General features: G+C 46.2%; 1 protein-coding gene and 1 pseudogene across 3 annotated transcripts in view; one reads left to right on the forward strand and one right to left on the reverse strand.

Annotated features, from left to right (window-relative positions):
• STXBP1 (syntaxin binding protein 1) overlaps window positions 1–7,310 on the reverse strand; it is a 76,669-nt gene extending 69,359 nt beyond the window's left edge. For 2 of the 3 annotated variants that reach the window (XM_055320871.1, XM_055320860.1), the window contains exon 1: window positions 7,090–7,310. In XM_055320871.1, coding sequence (XP_055176846.1) covers window positions 7,090–7,126 — 37 coding nt within the window. In that variant the 5' untranslated portion in view covers window positions 7,127–7,310. The remainder of the gene's footprint in view (window positions 1–7,089) is intronic. The other variant, XM_055320866.1, reaches the window with a different exon arrangement.
• Window positions 7,311–15,279: 7,969 nt separating this feature from the next.
• Window positions 15,280–16,225, forward strand: LOC129513856 (40S ribosomal protein SA-like; annotated as a pseudogene).
• Window positions 16,226–17,398: the final 1,173 nt, after the last annotated feature.

Below are 17,398 nucleotides of genomic sequence, written 5' to 3' on the forward strand. Positions count from 1 at the left end.
CCTCTGTCTCTCTGCCTCTCTCTCTCTCTCTCTCTCTCTGTGTGTGTGTGTGTGTGTGTGTGTGTGTCTCATGAATAAATAAAATCTTTAAAAAAAATCCCAGAAATATATATATTTTTTTAAGATTTTATTTATTTATTCATGAGAGACATAGAGAAAGAGAGGCAGAGACACAGGCAGAGGGAGAAGCAGGCTCCATGCAGGAAGCTCAATGAGGGACTCAATCCCAGGACTCCAGGATCACACCCTGGGCCGAAGGCAGGCGCCAAACGCTGAGCCACCCAGGGATCCCTATTTCTGGGATTTTGGTTGGAATTGTGTCGAATCTATAGGCCAGTTTGGGAAGAATTGATATTTTAACAAATTTACTTTTAATATTTTAGTTTCTTAGCTATATTGCAATGTTAAAGTCATAATTCTTAGCTTCCCAAATAAGGGAGCAACCTATAAAGAGAACTGCATATAGTTTAATAGAGTTGCAGAATACAAAATCACTTTATAAAAATCTATATGGAAATTGAAATTTAAAATAGTACCCTTGGGGATCCCTGGGTGGCTCAGCGCTTTAGCGCACCTGCCTTCGGCCCAGGGCGTGATTCTGGAGTCCTGGGATCAAGTCCCACATCAGGCTCCCTGCATGGAGCCTGCTTCTCCCTCTGTGTCTCTCATGAATAAATAAATTTTAAAAGAAAAAAAAAATAAAATAAAATAGTACCCTTTATAGAATGAATAAAAGCATGAGATATTTAGTATAAATCTAATAGAATATGTTCTAGGTCTATATGCCGAAAGCTATAAAACACTGCTGAAAGAAACCATAGAAGGCTTAAATAAATGGAGCGATATACCATATTCATGGAATAGAGTTTATGTTACATTTATTTTTATCTTTTTTTTTTTCTTAACATGTCTTTTTCAGTTTTCTTGGGTAGATACCTAGGAATAGAACTGCTGGGTCATATGATAACTATATTTAACTCTTTGAAGAAAGAGTTACCGTTTCCTTTCCCAGAGTGGCTGCACATTCCTACCAGGAGTGTGTAAGGGTTCCAATTTCATAACATTCTCCTCAAATTTTTATTATCTGTCTTTTTTGTTATAGCCATCCTGATGAATACAAAGTAGTATTCCATTGTGGGGTTTTTTTTTTTTGAATAGTTGTGGGGTTTTTTCAAAAGATTTTATTTATCTGAGAGAGAGAGATAGCAAGAAAGAGCACAAATGGTGGGTGGGGTAGGGAGAAGAAGACTCCCCACTGAGCTGGGAGCCCAACTTGAGGCTCGATTCCAGACCCCAGAATCGTGACTTGAGCCAAATGCAGGTGCTTAACCCACTGAGCCACCCAGGCACCCCTCCATTGTGAGTTTTTTTTTAAGATTTTATTTATTTATTCATGATAGAGAGAGAGAGAGAGGCAGAGACACAGGCAGAGGGAGAAGCAGGCCCATGCAGGGAGCCCAACGTGGGACTCGATCCCAGGTCTCTAGGTCATGCCCTGGGCTGAAGGTGGTGCTAAAACCGCTGAGCCACCCAGGCTGCCCCATTGTGGTTTTGATTTCCATTTCCCTGGTGGCTAGTGATAAGCAGTTTTCTCATCTGTTTATTGAGCCATTTGTATATCTTCTTTGAAAAGATATGTACACAGATCCTTTGCTTGCTATCTATCTATCTATCTATTGAGTTGAGGGAGAGGCAGAGGGAGAGGGGGGAGAGAATCGTAAGCAGGCTCCACACCCAGTGCAGAACCCCACGTAGGACTCAATCTCACAATCCTGTGATCATGGCCTGAGCTGAAATCAGGGATCAGACGCTTAACTGACTGAGCCACCCAGGCACTGTTCCTTTGCCCATTTTTAAATTAGGTTGTTAAAATTACATTTCTTTTTTTTTTTTAAGATTTTATTTATTTACTCATGAAAGACACACAGAGAGAAAGGCAGAGATGTAGGCAGAGGGAAAAGCAGGCTCCAGGCAGGGAGCCTGATGTGGGACTCGATCCTGAGACCGCAGATCACGCCCTGAGCTAGGGGCAGGTGCTCAACCGCTGAGCCACCCAGGTGTCCCTAAAATTACATTTCTAATCTACATATTATTTTCATTTGAAGTTATTATTTTTACTCTATATTTTAAATATAAAAGTGGAGGGACACCTGGGTGGCTCAGTGGTTGAGCATCTGCTTTCAGCTCAGGGCATAATCCTAGGGTCCTGGGATCGAGTCCCACATCAGGCTTCCTGCATGGAGCCTGCTTCTCCCTCTGCTTGTGTCTCTGCCCCTCTCTCTCTCTGTCTCTCATGAATAAAAGAAATAAAATAAAATAAATAAAATCTTTAAAAAATAAAAGAAATTTAAAAAATAAAAATTAACTCAAAATGGATCTAAGATTAAATATAAGGCCTAAAATTATGAAACTTCAGGACACCTGGGTGGCTCAGCAACTGAGCGTGTGCCTTCGGCTCAGGGTGTGATCCTGGATCCAGGATTGAGTCCCACATTGGGCTCCCCGCAGGAAGCCTACTTCTCCCTCCATCTATGTCTCTGCCTGTGTGTATCTCATGAATAAATAAATAAATTCTTTTAAAAAATAAAACTATAAAACTTCTAGAAGAAAACACAGATAATTTATAAAACAGAGAAAATCTTTGTGAGTTTGGGCTAGGCAAGGATTTCTTAGCTAGGATACCAAAAACAGAATCCATAAAAGAAGAAATTGATAAATTAGACCTTCTCTGAAAAATACTGTTCATAGAATAAAGACAAGAAACAAACTATGAGAAAATATTTTTTTTTAGAAAACATTTTTAAATAATATCACTGATAAAGGACTTGCACCCAGAATATATAGACCTCTCCAAATTCAATCATAAGAAAATAACCCAATAAAAAATATGCAAAAGATTTGGACATTTCACCAAAAATATACAGATTGATACTAAATGTATGAAAATATGCTTCTCATCATCATCAGTCATTAGCAAAAGGCAAATTAAAGCCATCAGATTGGGGTACCTGGGTGGCTCAGTGGTTGAGCAGTTTGCCTTTGGCTCAGGTCATGATCTTGAGGTCCCTGGGATTAAGTCCTTTACCCCCTCATCAGTCTCCCTGTGGGGAGCCTGCTTCTCCTCTGCATATATCTCTGCCTCTCTGCATCCCTCATGAATAAATGAATAAAATCTTAAAAAAAAATAAATCAAACCAATACCTATCAGAATGGCTGATATATATATATATGTATGTCATGATCCCGGGGTCCTGGGATCAGAGTCCCACATCAGGCTTCCCTCAGGGAACTTGCCTCTCCCTCTGCCTATGTCTCTGCCTCTCTCTGTGTCTCTCATGAATAAATAAGTAATCTTTTAAAAAAACTTTTAAGATTTTACTTCTTTAATTTAGAGAGAGGAAGCACAAGCAGGGAGGAGGGGTAGAGGGAGAAGGAGAAGCAGGCTCCCCCCTGAGCAAGGAGCCCAAAACAGGGCTCAACCCTGGGATCATGACCTGAGCCAAAGGCAGACCCTTAACCATCTGAGCTACCCAGCTGCCCCTTTCAAGAAATGTTTCTGAGACTCCTTTCTCCCCCTAAACTCTGGCCCCACAGGACAGCTAGCGCTTGTGCTCAAAATTCTCTAACACTTACTGACCTTTTTTGTGGATCTTTTCACTTTGATAATATATACTGAATTTACTGTGTGCTAAGAACCATGCTATGTGCTATACCTGCACTACCTCATTTAATCCTCCCAGAACCCCACAAGGTAGATGCTATAACTCATTTTATAGTTTAAGAAACTGAAGCACAAAAAGGTTCCATTATTTGCCAAAGTCACATGGCTAATGATTGGTGAGCCAAAATTTTATCCCAGGCAGTCTAATTCCAAGAGCCCATTCTCTGAATTGCTATACATAAAGGTTAAGCCATTTGTTCATCTACTGAGTACCAAGCACTAATTCACACACTAAGGATAGACAAAAGAATAAGACAAGGTTCTACTCTCTCCTGAAGGAACTTCTGGTCTAGCTGGGCAAGACTATCGATAAAGACATGCAATTCACAGAGTATATCCTACATGGGGGAAGCGATAGGGGGTGAAAGGGAAAACCTGGCAGTAACTCCTCAGGATTGTCTATGTCTGTCACAACAATATGAGTGTCTCATATTTTAGTCTCCCATAGTTCCTAGCTGGCTGTGAACTAACATTGCTGAATAAACAGTTTAAAGTAGACCTACCTCCTCTATTTCTGTTGTCTGTTCCTACTGCCATTCTTAAAACTCAACTCAGAAAGATGTGACAGGGAGCCAAAAACTACACTTAATCGTGCTCTCCATTGTATGCTTCATTCATTGACATTCAATAAATATTTATTGATGGTTGACTGAGTCCGCCACCATTCTCAGCATTGAGTACAGTGATGAACATGCCAGATAAAGACCCTGCTCTCCTGGAAGCGATATTCAAATGGATGAAACAATCAAAGAAATACAAAAAAAAAAAAAAAAAAAGTCTCACAAAAAACAAATCTGAACGAGATCATTTCAGTTCATTTTAAGTGCTACAAAGAAAATAAAATGAAATACAATCAACAGTGACTATCAGGTGTTAATTTAGATTGGGAAGACCAGGCTGTCTGTGTAGGAGACATTTAAACTGGTGCATATTGGTTAAAAAAAAAATCTTGGGACACCTGGGTGGCTCAGCGTCTCCCTTTGTCTCGGGTCATGATCCTGGGGCCCCAGGGATGGGGGGATGGAGTCCCACATCGGAGCCTGCTTCTCCCTCTGCCTGTGTCTCTGCCCCTCTCTCTCTTTCATGAATAAATAAATAAAATCTTTTAAAAATAATATTTTTAAAATAATAAAAATATTTATTTTACTTTTATTTTTTAGAGAAAGAAAGGAAAAATTAGAAACCCAAGCCAGAATTAACCTGTGTCACTGACAAATAATTGCAATAGTATTTTTCCGGAAGTATATACACAACTCAAATGTTATCAGAACAGTTGCTGTTCACGCATTCACCAATTTTATGTAAAATTAATTTGATTTTCATAAAGAGTGGTCTTGCTTTATTTCAGAAAGGAAATTTTAGCCATTACTGCATTATTGATTTTATCTTTATGCTGATTTCTAAAAGGGGAGGAGGAATAAAGGGCTACGACATATACAAGGGTCCTGGCAAAAGGATGCAAAAACTTATTTCTATAACACTTAAGGTTTTTATCTTAAAAGCACAATATTCAAATATAACATCTGAAAGAATGTAACATATAACAACATTCCGCATTCCAAAACCCTTTTAAAAGGCTACTGGAAGGAAATGGTATATACAGAATAATGAAGAAAGTTATCTTTTACTAATGTTGCAAGGAAATGGGTATTAGGTTTTAAAAAATTAATTAACACTGATTTTGGCAAATCATTTAACTGCTAACAAGACTCTCTTTCTTTCCCACAGGTAAAATGACATTAGAAGATCCCTCATGGGTCCTTCCAGCCCCAACTGCCTTGATTCACCTAAGAAAACAGAAGGTAAATGATTCGGGAACTTTACTGCATGAGGAAGGCAGGTAATATTGTGGGCACTCTTCAAAAGTTGCTCATCTGGGGTCCAGTTTTTACCACAATTTTCTTCTGATGCAATAGGTCAGGTCAGGTTGTACAACAAGTGGGAATATTTCCTATATATCAACGGAAGAACTGGGGAAGAAAAACAGTTATGATGCTCAAAAGGAACGCTACACAGCTAAAAAAACGTTTGATGTGAGAGCGCTATAATAATAGAATCACTGGAAAGGAAATACGGTCATTTCCACCACTTTTATTACCTTTCTTATCATCTCCCGCAGAGATTCGAAAGAGGTAGCAAAAGCCACAGAAAGCCTTATACGTTTTTTATTAAAGAAATCGACAAAATGCCGAAGAGGCACTGTCTACACACCTACCATCAATCTTATTTAGCACCGAGGACGCCGTTTCCAAATATTATCACCAACAGCCCTCACTCCGCTGCAGCCGACACTCAACCACCATCCATTTTTAAACATCCATTTACGCGGAGCCTTTCATCCAAACCCATCAACAACCCTTTCCTCCCTGCAAAACGTCCAGCCAAGCCAAGCCAAGCCAGGGCTGAGTCCTGCCAACAGGGAGACTGCAGACTGCGGTGCAGGGCAGGGCCGCTCCTGCCGCCGCTCGCAGAAGCTTTCCGCCTCTCCCGAGAGATTGAGAAGGGGTCGGGACCCAGATAAGACCCCGCCCTTACAGTCACGACCCCGGAACGGGAGGAGGAGAGAGGCGGCCTCAGCGCAGCAGAGCCGAGCCCTTGGAAAAACAGGCTGCTTCTCCCCGGCGGGCAGCAGCGGCCCGGGCTGGGCGAGAGGCTCGCCGCGGCCCGCGCGCGCCGAGCGGTTCCCAGGTGGGTCTCCGCAGCGGGGGATCGCGGCTCCCGCTCGCGCTCCCGCAGGGGGGCGGGGTGGGGGGGGGTGGGGGTGGGGGTGGCGGCGCGGGCCGCGATCTCGCTCGTCACGATTCACCAAGCAGAGTGGGAAAGAGGGAGGGACTGGAGGCAGAGAACGGAACGGAATCAGGGAGGTCGGGGAATAAAGAAGGCGAGGAAGGGAAGAGGCGAAGGGGGGAGGGAGGTGACGGGAGTGAAGACGAATGGGGGTGCAGGGGAGGGTGTCGGGTGCAGAAGGGGAGGGTAACGGGCTGCAGGGGATAAAGGCGAGGTGAAGGGGAGGGATGGGGTGCTGGGGTTCGTGAAGGGGGAGGAAGAAGGAATGGCGTAAAGGGGGGATGGGGTGAGCGGAGAGGAACGGGGGTGAGTAGGGGGCGATGGGGTGGCAAAGAGGGAAGAGCGGGATTGGGGATGCAGGGGGAGGAATGCGGGAAGGGGAGAGCGGGGGAAGCAGGGAAGCGGGCGCCGGCCGCAGGAGGCCGGGGGGACTTCCCTGAGAGGAGGGCGGCGCCGGAATAACGGGACCCTCCCAGCCCGGAGCCCCCGGCCGGGCGGGGCGAGCAGCGGGCGCGGAGGCCAGGGCGCCGGGGGCAGGTAGGGCGAGCCCTTGCCCGCAGGAGGACCCCGACCCCACTTACTCTCTCCGACCACGGCTTTGAGGCCAATGGGGGCCATCGCGCTGCGCGAGTCTCCGGGCTCCGGGTCTCCTCAGGCGACACCCGCGGACACCGCTACCTCCCCGGGTCCGCGCGCTGTGCCGGCCGCAGACCTCCGCTCCGCAGCCGCGCTCGGGCTCGACTGACGCACGGACTCGGCGCGAAGGCGCGGCGCGAGCCAGAGCGAGGCTACCGACGGGCCGGCGCGCGCGCGCGCGCGCGGGCGGGGCCGGCCGGGGGCGGGGTCTCGCGCCAGCCGTCAGCGTCACCCGCCCGCCTCCGCCAATCGCACTGCGGCTCGGGAGCTCAGCCCCGCCCCCCGAGATGCGGCTGGACGCGAGGCGGTCCCTGGCTGGCGCGAAAGCCGCGCCCTCCCCCTGGCCTCACGCGCCGCGCGCACCCCGCCTGTCGCGCGCTCCTGGGGCGCAGGGTCCTAAAGTCCCCGCCGCCGACTCCGCACCTGGCCCCTGGCTGCTGATGAGCTCGCTCTTCCTGAAACCACGTTATGTCCTGTGTTTCCTCTTCTGGGAACCCTCCATTTTTCCGCTGCCCGCACGAGGAACTCAGAGACGCCTAACCACGACAGAACTGGAGGTTAATCGACATCGTCTCTCCCTGGGTACCTATATCCACGTACCCACCGTTCACGGAGTTCTTACTTGCCAGGCTCCACGCTGAGCGCTTTACTGCATCATCTCATTAAATCCTCACAATAATTAAGAATTGTTTTTAATCTCCATTTTCAGGTTAAAAAAAAAAAAACAACCCGAGGCTCAGAGAATTGAGCGCTAGAGTTGCTCTCAGGCTGTGTAACATTCGTTGGTAAACATCGAGTGGTCTCTCGACTCCCTGCAAGCTATTATTCCGGGCTTTGGAGCAACGGCCACGTACAAGGCAGGCTGCGATCCGAGTCTTTGGGCGCTTAACGGCTAGACATTTTGAAGTCCCAAATCTGATAGGAATATGCTGTAGGACAACTCAGGTCTCAGCATCTCTTTGCCGGAGTCCACGTTACCAAAGTGGTCGCAGGTCAGTTTTTGATGGACTTTCTTTGTTGATGAGGGAGGTTACTTTTTAAATATGGCACAGGACTCATCTGGCTTCAGAGAGAAGCAAAAGAGTGAGCTGATTAAAAATCAAAAAGGCTAGGAGAGCTGGAAGTCATAAAATCAGTGAGTACTCGTTAAAATTTTGGAACAATTCTGTGAGCTGAGTCTATTTTTTTTTTAAGATTTTTATTTATTTAATCATGAGAGACACACAGAGAGAGGCAGAGACACAGGCAGAGGGAGAAGCAGGCGCCATGCAGAGAGCCCTATGCGGGACTCGATCCCAGTAATGTGGGATCATGCCCTGAGCCAAAGGTAGATGCTCCACCACTGAGCCACCCAGGCATCCCTAAGTCCTTTTTGCTTAATGTTATTAAGATGTGTAATGATATTTATAGATGAAGAAATTGAGACTCAGAGAGGTTAAGAGCTTTGCTAGTGAGTGACAAAGGAAAGATCTAATTCCAAAATCTGAATTCTGAATCTCTAGTTTACACTGAGCAACAGTTAAAGAAACTGAGGCCCATAGGAGGACTTTCCACAGGTCACACCTACAAAGAATGGCAGAGCCAGGACAAGGGGCCACACGTCTTAGTTCAGCTACCAGCCCCAGGGCAGGAAGATTTGACCATCTTCTTGTCCCCACCCCAATTTACCTCAACAGAACTTTCACATGGCTTCACAGGGAGTGTTTGTCTATCATTTCACATCTGGGCTCTGCCTTTTACCCAAGGAAGGTATTAATAGTCTCAGTGTAGGAGGAGATGATTTGTAAATGTGAGGGAATCTAGGATGCACATGTAATGCTGCATGCTCCCTCCTTAGCCACCAGAGACTGCCCCCTCAAGGAGCCAGTATTTTTGTTTGTTTGTTATTATTATTCTTGAGAGACACAGAAAGAGTCAGAGACACAGGTAGAGGGGGACTAAAAAAAAAATTCTTTGAGCCCCTGCAGGACTCAATCCTGGGACCCTGGGATCACTGCCTGAGCCAAAGGCAGATACTTAACCACTGAGCAACCAAGGTGTCCCAAGGAGCCAGTATTCTAGCTGAGGAGACAGCCAGGAGTCAAGGAGTCAGACACAGCATTGAGTTACTGTCCTAATAAGTGCTGAAGCAGGACGGGAGCTGTGAGAGTGAGTGACAGAGCACCTGACCCAGTGGACCTGGTGAGGTACAATCAGGGCAGGCTTCCTGAGATGAGTAAAAGGTAGCAAGAGGGGTCTGGGAGAGTGTGCCAGGCAGATATTCAGAAAACGCAGAGGTCGAGTGCCAGAAAGGAGTTTGGCTTTTCCAGGAACTAAGAGGAGGCCAGTGTGATGGAAAGAGAGTCTGAGGAGCAGGTTAGAGAGGAAAGCCCCAAGAGGTAGGCCTCACTGCAAGGCTCCAGGACATTTTGGTAGCTGGAATCTGTGTGGCACTTCCTCAAAGGTCACAGACAAATAAAATATAGCAGTTTGTTATTTCCTGCAGGGGGGAAGGACAAAAAAAGATTTTTTTTCCAGTGGATGTGTACCTGAGATGTTCACTAGGGATGGCAAAAATCGGAAAGGATGTTATTCTAAATAAGGATGTTTGAAAAAGAAAGTCAGGTGACAGACTGTGAACTCACTCAGGAACCCCTGACTCTGGAGTGGTGGATTGGAATCTTCCTGGATGTGGAATCCAAGATCTGGCTTGAGACCTTCTGATATCTCTGAGCCTTGATTTCCATATCTGTCAAACAGGACAATAAAGTTTCCCTGCTATTCTGAGGCCTCAGAGGAGCCAGCTAGATGACCTGCCTCCCCCTCTTTTTAAAGATTTTATTTATTTATTCATGAGAGACACAGACAGAGAGAGAGAGAGAGAGAAGCAGAGACACTGGTAAAGGGAGAAGCAGGCTCCATGCAGGGAGTCCGATGTGGGATTCCCACCCGGGACTCCAGGGTCACGCCCTGGGCGGAAGACAGGCACTAAACCGCTGAGCCACCCAGGGATCCCCTGACCTACCCTTTAAGGTAAACTCATCCTGTCAGTCATCATGCCTACTATCCTTTGATACAGCCCAGACTTCACGCAAAGGGTCCTCATGAATATTCACTGATTCTCACTACAGCCCCACGGGGTCAGTCCTATTATTATTATTATTTAATTTTCCTGGTGCGCTGGGAGGTCAAGTCACTTGCCCAAGGTCACATGGCTCTAAGCGCAGACCGGGGAGTCGCGCTCTTTCTGATGCCCAGGGGAGAACATCAACGCCCAGGCGCAGCCCCAGTGCCCTGACCCTCTCCTTAGAGAGCTCTGGCTGTGCGCACTGCTATCTAGGAGCATATCAACAACCAGAACCTGGACTTCTTGGGGATTCGTACCCAGGCGAGCCCTCAACGCGGCTCCCCAGCCCAGCCTGAGCGCCGGGCGGGCTGCGGCATCCGGATGCCCTGGGCTGGTCCGCGGCCGGGCAGGTGCGTTTGGAGCAACGCATGCGCGGGCTGCAGCCTCTGCAGAGCTCTGGTGCGGACTAGCCGCTGGGGGTAGAAGAGTCCTGTGATTTACGCACCAATCATGTGACGGCGGGGAGTCTGCTAGTGGCTTGGCCGCTGCACTTCCAGGAGATAGGCAGGTGGGGGCGATGGGTGCAGAGCAGAGCGGGGGTGAAGCTGGAGGTCTGAGCTTAACGGTGGTGAGCAGCTTGGAGGGACCGAGAGGGGAGAGTGGGACACACGAGCCAGAATTAGTAATGGGGCAGACCAAACTGAGGCAGAAGCAACCGGTATAGTTGTTGCCACCAAACCTAATGATACTGTGGACACCCTGGCTTGGGTCCCCTGCACACACCCAGGGCCTGTTGAAGAGCCCTTCTCCCACGGGCTTGCACCTCCCTCGGGTTCGCACCTCCCTCCCTTCTGCTTTTAAGCCGCATCATCAACTGCATTTTTTCCTGTTCACCCCCACGCTTCTCATGGCCACGGGACATTTAGATTCCGCTACATTCTTTTAGAAGCAATTTTTGAAGAATTCAACAAGGTAATATTTATAAGATTCTTTACCTAGGACTGGGTAACTAGTAAGGACCCAATGAATGCTAGCTAGTAACATCATTAAAAACAACATGAGGGGGATCCCTGGGTGGCTCAGCGGTTTAGTGCCTGCCTTCGGCCCAGGACGTGAGCCTGGAGACCCGGGATCGAGTTCCGCGTCGGGCTCCCTACATGGAGCCTGCTTCTCCCTCTGCCTGTGTCTCTGTCTCTCTCTATGTCTATCATGAATAAATAAATAAATAAATAAATAAATAAATAAATAAATAAATAAATAAATCTATCTTAAAAAAAATAACATGAGGCTCTGTCCTACCTACCTTTATTGCTGCTGTAGATTCTTGGCAGAGAATGAAAAAAAATGTTTCCATCACAGCCACCCACTGTCCCCACACCCGCAAAGAGCCGCTGGACCTGGCTGGAGTCCTTGGGTTTGGTACATCCTTGTCCCCAAGAGTGAGTTAACAGATTTTTGTATTTGAGGTCAGAATATAATATCGAAAGGGCTTTCTTTTCTTTTTTTTTTTCTTTCTTTCTTTTTTTTTTTTTTTTTAAGGGCTTTCTTTTCAAAGTGTAGGCCAGGATCTTAAATTCAAAGTACTGGAGAGGCCATGCAGAGCTGAGTAACAACCACAGATGTGGCCAACTACAGACCCCATGCCTTGTTCAGAGGGGCAGTCCTTACTCAGCTCCAAACAATAGTTTCTATGCAGTGGCCAAGGGTCTTGATGGTAGTAATTGTGACATCTCTCAATGGTTAAGCGTTACAATGGACTAATAACACCACCATTGGCCAAACAAAACACATCTGAGGGTCACATCCAGCCCCTAAGCCAGCTGCATGCAAAACTCTGGGGGACCAAAGGGAAAGTTTGGATTCCCCCATTTAGCAGGTTTCCAGAGAGGCACTGACTTTTACCCCACTCATATAGAGCCCCATTGTGGGTAGGGCTGTGGACAGGGGTGGTGGTAGTGTGAATGCCTGGAATCAATCACCAAAACCTTTCCCACTCAGCCTGAAGAGCCAGGAAAGAGTCCTTTTGCTCAGCCTGGCTCTGGGACAGGGATTAGGGCCAGCCACTTTCAAATGGGCTAGTGAATACTGCCTGTGGAAGCCTCTGCAGACAGCTGATGTGGGCAGTTCAGATTTGCATAGAGTGTGAAAATCCCAGGAATAAGGAAAAAGCTACCCCCATATGCCAGGTACTAGAAGTCTCCCTGATCTCAGCCAGTTGGGGCTTAAAGCTGGTTTAATTTGATTTAGAAAAATAAAGAAATATGGCATTTTTTACACTGTGGTTATCAGAAAACAATCTGTATCTTTTACACTTTACATTAAATTGTTATAGGATCCCAGAGAAAGGGATTTTCATTCCAAGTGGGGAAATAGTTTTGTTTAGATGTATTTTGCTTCAGGCCCAGTTTGGCCAGAAAGATTCATGGAAGAAGCAGCAGTTGAATGAGCGCAGAAGCTGAGAAGAGAAAGCTCAAATCTAATCAAAGAAAAAGCATAGACCCACGGTTCCGAAACTGTGTTGAGATACCCTGAGGTGCCATAGCAAATGAACAGGAGCATAGTAAAATACTTTCAATTTTTGAGAGAAACAATGATATCATCTGTTGGACACTGAAAACTAGTAGTTGGAAGTAGTTCACAGTATCAGCATTAGACCTTCCTACATTCCTCTCTGTGATATCACATCTTTGTAAAGCTGGATTTTCATCAATTAATGTGATAAGAAGCAAATAACTCATGCAAATCAGTGTGGAACAGGAAGTAATGGAGTCAATGTCTGATTGATTCTAAGGTCTGAGAACATGCACATATACCATTAGTAAGTAATGGTGTTACTTAGGAATCATTTTAAAGTATCTTTTCTTGGGGCACCTGGGTGGCTCAGTCAGTTAAGTCTCTGCCTTCAACTCAGGTAATGATCTCAAGATCCTAGGATCAAGCCCTGTGTCGAGCTCCCTGCTCAGCCAGTAGTTTGCTTTTCCCTCTGCCCCTTCCCACACTCATGCTCTCTCTCTCTTTCTCTCTCTCCCTCTCCCTCTTCCTTTCTCTCTCTCAAATAAAGAAATAAAATTTAAAAAATAAATAAAATATCTTTTCTTTGAATACATGGGTATTTTTTATTTCTTTTTTAAAATATTTATTTATTTATTCATGGGACAGAGAGAGAGAGGCAGAGACATAGGCACAGAGAGAAGCGGACTCCCTGCAGGGAGCCCAAAGCAGGACTCAACCCCAGATCCCAGGATCATGCCCTGAGCTGAAGGTAGATGCTCAACTGCTGAGCCACCCAGGCATCCCTTCTTTCCTTAAAAAAAAAAAAAAAAAAAAAAAAAAAAAAGATTTATTTATGTATTCAAGTCATCTCTGCACCCAACATGGGGCTCAAACTCACGACCCTGAGATCTCTTGACTGAGCCAGCCAGGCTCCCCTTATTTTTTTAAAATGGCTAAGAAGTGGGATCCCTGGGTGGCGCAGAGGTTTGGCGCCTGCCTTTGGCCCAGGGCACGATCCTGGAGACCCGGGATCGAATCCCATGTCAGGCTCCTGGTGCATGGAGCCTGCTTCTCCCTCTGCCTGTGTCTCTGCCTCTCTCTCTCTCTCTCTCTGTGTGTGTGACTATCATAAATAAATAAAAAAAAATTTAAAAAAAAAAATGGCTAAGAAGTTGTTAGGACAAGTTGTTTGGCCCTAACTATGTACTAAACAACGCTGATAGGTATTTCTTTTGGTCTGAGATGCTATGAAAAGAATGGCAGACACAGAAGCTGCTGTGCTTGGGAACCTCTGGCAAGGCCAAGTGTGGTGGTATTCATTAATGCAACAATATTGATTGAGCACCTACTATGCACCAGACATCATCCTAGACACTGAAGATGCAGTAGTGAAGAAGAAAAAATAATCCCATTGGATATGAAGCTGACATCCTAGAGGGAGAAACACAGTAAGTAAGTAAATAATAAATTATATAGTATGTTATAAGGTGATAAGTGGTATGATAAAAAACAGTAGGGGCAGCCCTGGTGGCAGAGCGGTTTGGCGCTGCCTGCAGCCTGGGGTGTGGTCCTGGAGACCTGGGCTCGAGTCCTACGTTGGGCTCCCTGCATGGAGCCTGCTTCTCCCTCTCCCTGTGTCTCTGCCTCTCTCTCTCTCTGTCTATGAATAAATAAATAAAATCTAAAAATAAAAAAATAAAAAATAGTAGAGTGATCAAGAGTAGGACTGGGGAAGGGCAGAGGATAGTTTTACATTTTATTTATTTTATTTTATTATTATTATTTTCTAAGTGGGCTCCATAACCAGCGTGGAGCTCAACGTGGGCTCGAACTCACAATGGCGAGATCAGGACCTGAGCCAAGATCAAGAGCCAGACACTTGAGTGACTGAATCGCCCAGGAACCTCTAGTGTTGCATTTTAAAGGGGAAAGACAGGCAGGCTGGGCTTCAATGGGAAGCCACTGGATGTGAGTTCAAAGTCAGAAGCCAGATCTGGTGTCCCTGTCAGCTCATAGGCTATGGATGACACCAGCAATAGTGACTGAGATGATCCAAGTGCCTAGGGTTGGTTATGTGAAGGACACTCAGTTTAAGGCTGAGCAAGAGGAGTAGACACCAGAAAGAGGCAGGAGGGAAATGGCCAAAGAAGTACAGGTGAGCCAAGGGTGCAAAGAGACGGAATAGCAAAAGAACAGCTAGATGAACCACAGATCAGGATCGAGGACACTTTTTTGAATAGGGGAGAACCTCTATTTTTTAAAAAGATTTTATTTATTTATTTATTTATTTATTTATTTATTTATTTATTTAGATTTTATTTATTTATTCACGACAGACACAGAGAGAAAGAGAGAGGCAGAGACACAGACAGAGGGAGAAGCAGGCTCCATGCAGGGAGCCTGACATGGGACTCGATCTGGGGTCTTCAAGATCACACCCTGGGCTGAAGGCGGCGCTAAACCATTGGGCCACAGGAGCTGCCCAGAACCTCTATTTTTAAAAACAAAATACTTTTTAAAACACAGCAAAGCGCCTTTCCATGCTACCCAGGGACGGGTCCATGCGGCATTGTTTTGCGTTCCCACCGTTGTTTTGCGTTCTCATCGTAACTTAAAGGGAAACTTTAACAATGTCGGGAGCCCTTGATGTTCTGCAAATGAAGGAGGAGGATGTCCTCAAATTCCTTGCAGCAGGAATCCACTTAGGTGGCACCAGCCTTGACTTCCAAATGGAACAGTACATCTACAAAAGGAAAAGTGATGGTATCTACATCATAAACCTGAAGAGAACCTGGGAGAAGCTTCTGTTGGCAGCTCATGCCATTGTTGCCATTGAAAACCCAGCTGATGTCGGTGTTACATCATCCAGGAATACTGGCCAGCGAGCTGTGCTGAAATTTGCTGCTGCTACTGGAGCCATTCCTATTGCTGGCCGCTTCACTCCTGGAACCTTCACTAACCAGATCCAGGCAGCCTTCTGAGAGCCAAGGCTTCTGGTGGTTACTGATCCCAGGGCTGACCACCAGCCTCTCACAGAGGCATCTTACATTAACCTGCCTACCATTGCTCTGTGTAACAGACTCTCCTCTGTGCTATGTGGACATTGCCATCCATTGCAACAACAAGGGAGCTCACTCGGTGGGTCTGATGTGGTGGATGCTAGCCCCCGGGAAGTCCTGCGCTTGGGTGGCACCATTTCCTGTGAGCACCCATGGGAAGTCATGCCTGATCTCTACTTCTACAGAGATCCTGAAGAGACTGAAAAGGAAGAACAGGCCGCTGCTGAAAAGGCTGTGACTAAGGAGGAATTTCAGGGTGAATGGACGGCTCCAGCTCCTAAGTTCACTGCTATTCAGCCTGAAGTTGCAGACTGGTCTGAAGGCATGCAGGTGCCCTCTATGCCTATTCAGCAGTTCCCTACTGAAGACAGGAGCGCTCAGCCAGCCACTGAAGATAGCTCTGCAGCTCCCACTGCTCAGGCCACTGAATGGGTAGGAACAACCACTGAGTGGTCTTAAGCTGCTCTTCCACAGAAGCAACAAAATGGAAATAAGGTTGGCAGAAAATAAACAGTTTCTAAAAAAAACAAAAAAACAAACAGCCAAGCAATAAAGCAAATTCCCATGTGCCCCTCCTCCAAAAAAGAACAATTAATGTTTTGCTTCAGAATTTTGTTTATAGAAAAATAGATCTCGTTATATAATGTGGAATCCTGTTACTCCTGAAACCCTGCTAAAGCAACAGCAGGGGAATTATTAGAAGTTTAAATCTATAAAGTCACAAAGAATAGGGGTATCTGACTGGATCAGTTGGTAGAGCATGTGACTCTTGTTTTTTTGCAATAGTTTTTTGTTTTGCCTTAAGATATTATTTATTTATTTATTTATTTATTTATTTATTTATTTATTTATTACAGATTTATTTATTATTTATTCATGATAGAGAGAGAGAGAGAGAGAGAGAGAGAGAGAGAGAGAGAGAGGCAGAGACACAGGAGGAGGGAGAAGCAGGCTCCATGCCGGGAGCCAGATGCGGGACTTGATCCCGGGACTCCAGGATCGCGCCCTGGGCCAAAGGCAGGCGCCAAACCGCTGAGCCACCCAGGGATCCCCTAAGATTTTATTTATTTATTTGAGAGAGAGGGAGAGAGCACACAAGTTGAAGGAGGGGGAGAGGGAGAGCGAGAAGCAGACTTCTCACTGAGCAGAGAGCCAGATGTGGGGCTCCATCCCAGGACCCTGGGAGCATGACCTGAGCCAAAGGCAGATGCTCAACCACTGAACCACCCAGGCGCCCAAGCATGTGACTCTTGGATCTCCAAGACGTGAGTTCAAGCCCCAGATTGGGCAAGGCACCTACTTAAAAAAAATATTGGAGGGACGCCTGGGTGGCTCAGCGGTTTGGCGCGTGCCTTTGGCCCAGGGCGTGACCCCAGGGTCCCGGGATCGAGTCCCATGTCAGGCTACCTGCATGGAGCCTGCTTCTCCCTCTGCCTGTGTCTCTGCCTCTCTCTTTCTCGCTCTCTGTCTGTGTCTCTCATGAATAAATAAACAAAATCTTTAAAAAAAATTGGAAAAACAAAAACATAAAAAGGACACAAGAAACAGAAAAAGGAGGGAGTGAGAGGTGAGGCATAGTGACAAAACTCTGGAAGGTGAACAGCATGTGGCTAAAGGTTAATGACTGCATAGAGAAGAGGAGGTGGAAATATGAAT

The sequence above is a fragment of the Nyctereutes procyonoides genome, unplaced genomic scaffold (assembly GCF_905146905.1).
Source record: "Nyctereutes procyonoides isolate TBG_1078 unplaced genomic scaffold, NYPRO_anot_genome, whole genome shotgun sequence".
In the NCBI taxonomy this organism is placed as follows: Eukaryota; Metazoa; Chordata; class Mammalia; order Carnivora; family Canidae; genus Nyctereutes; species Nyctereutes procyonoides.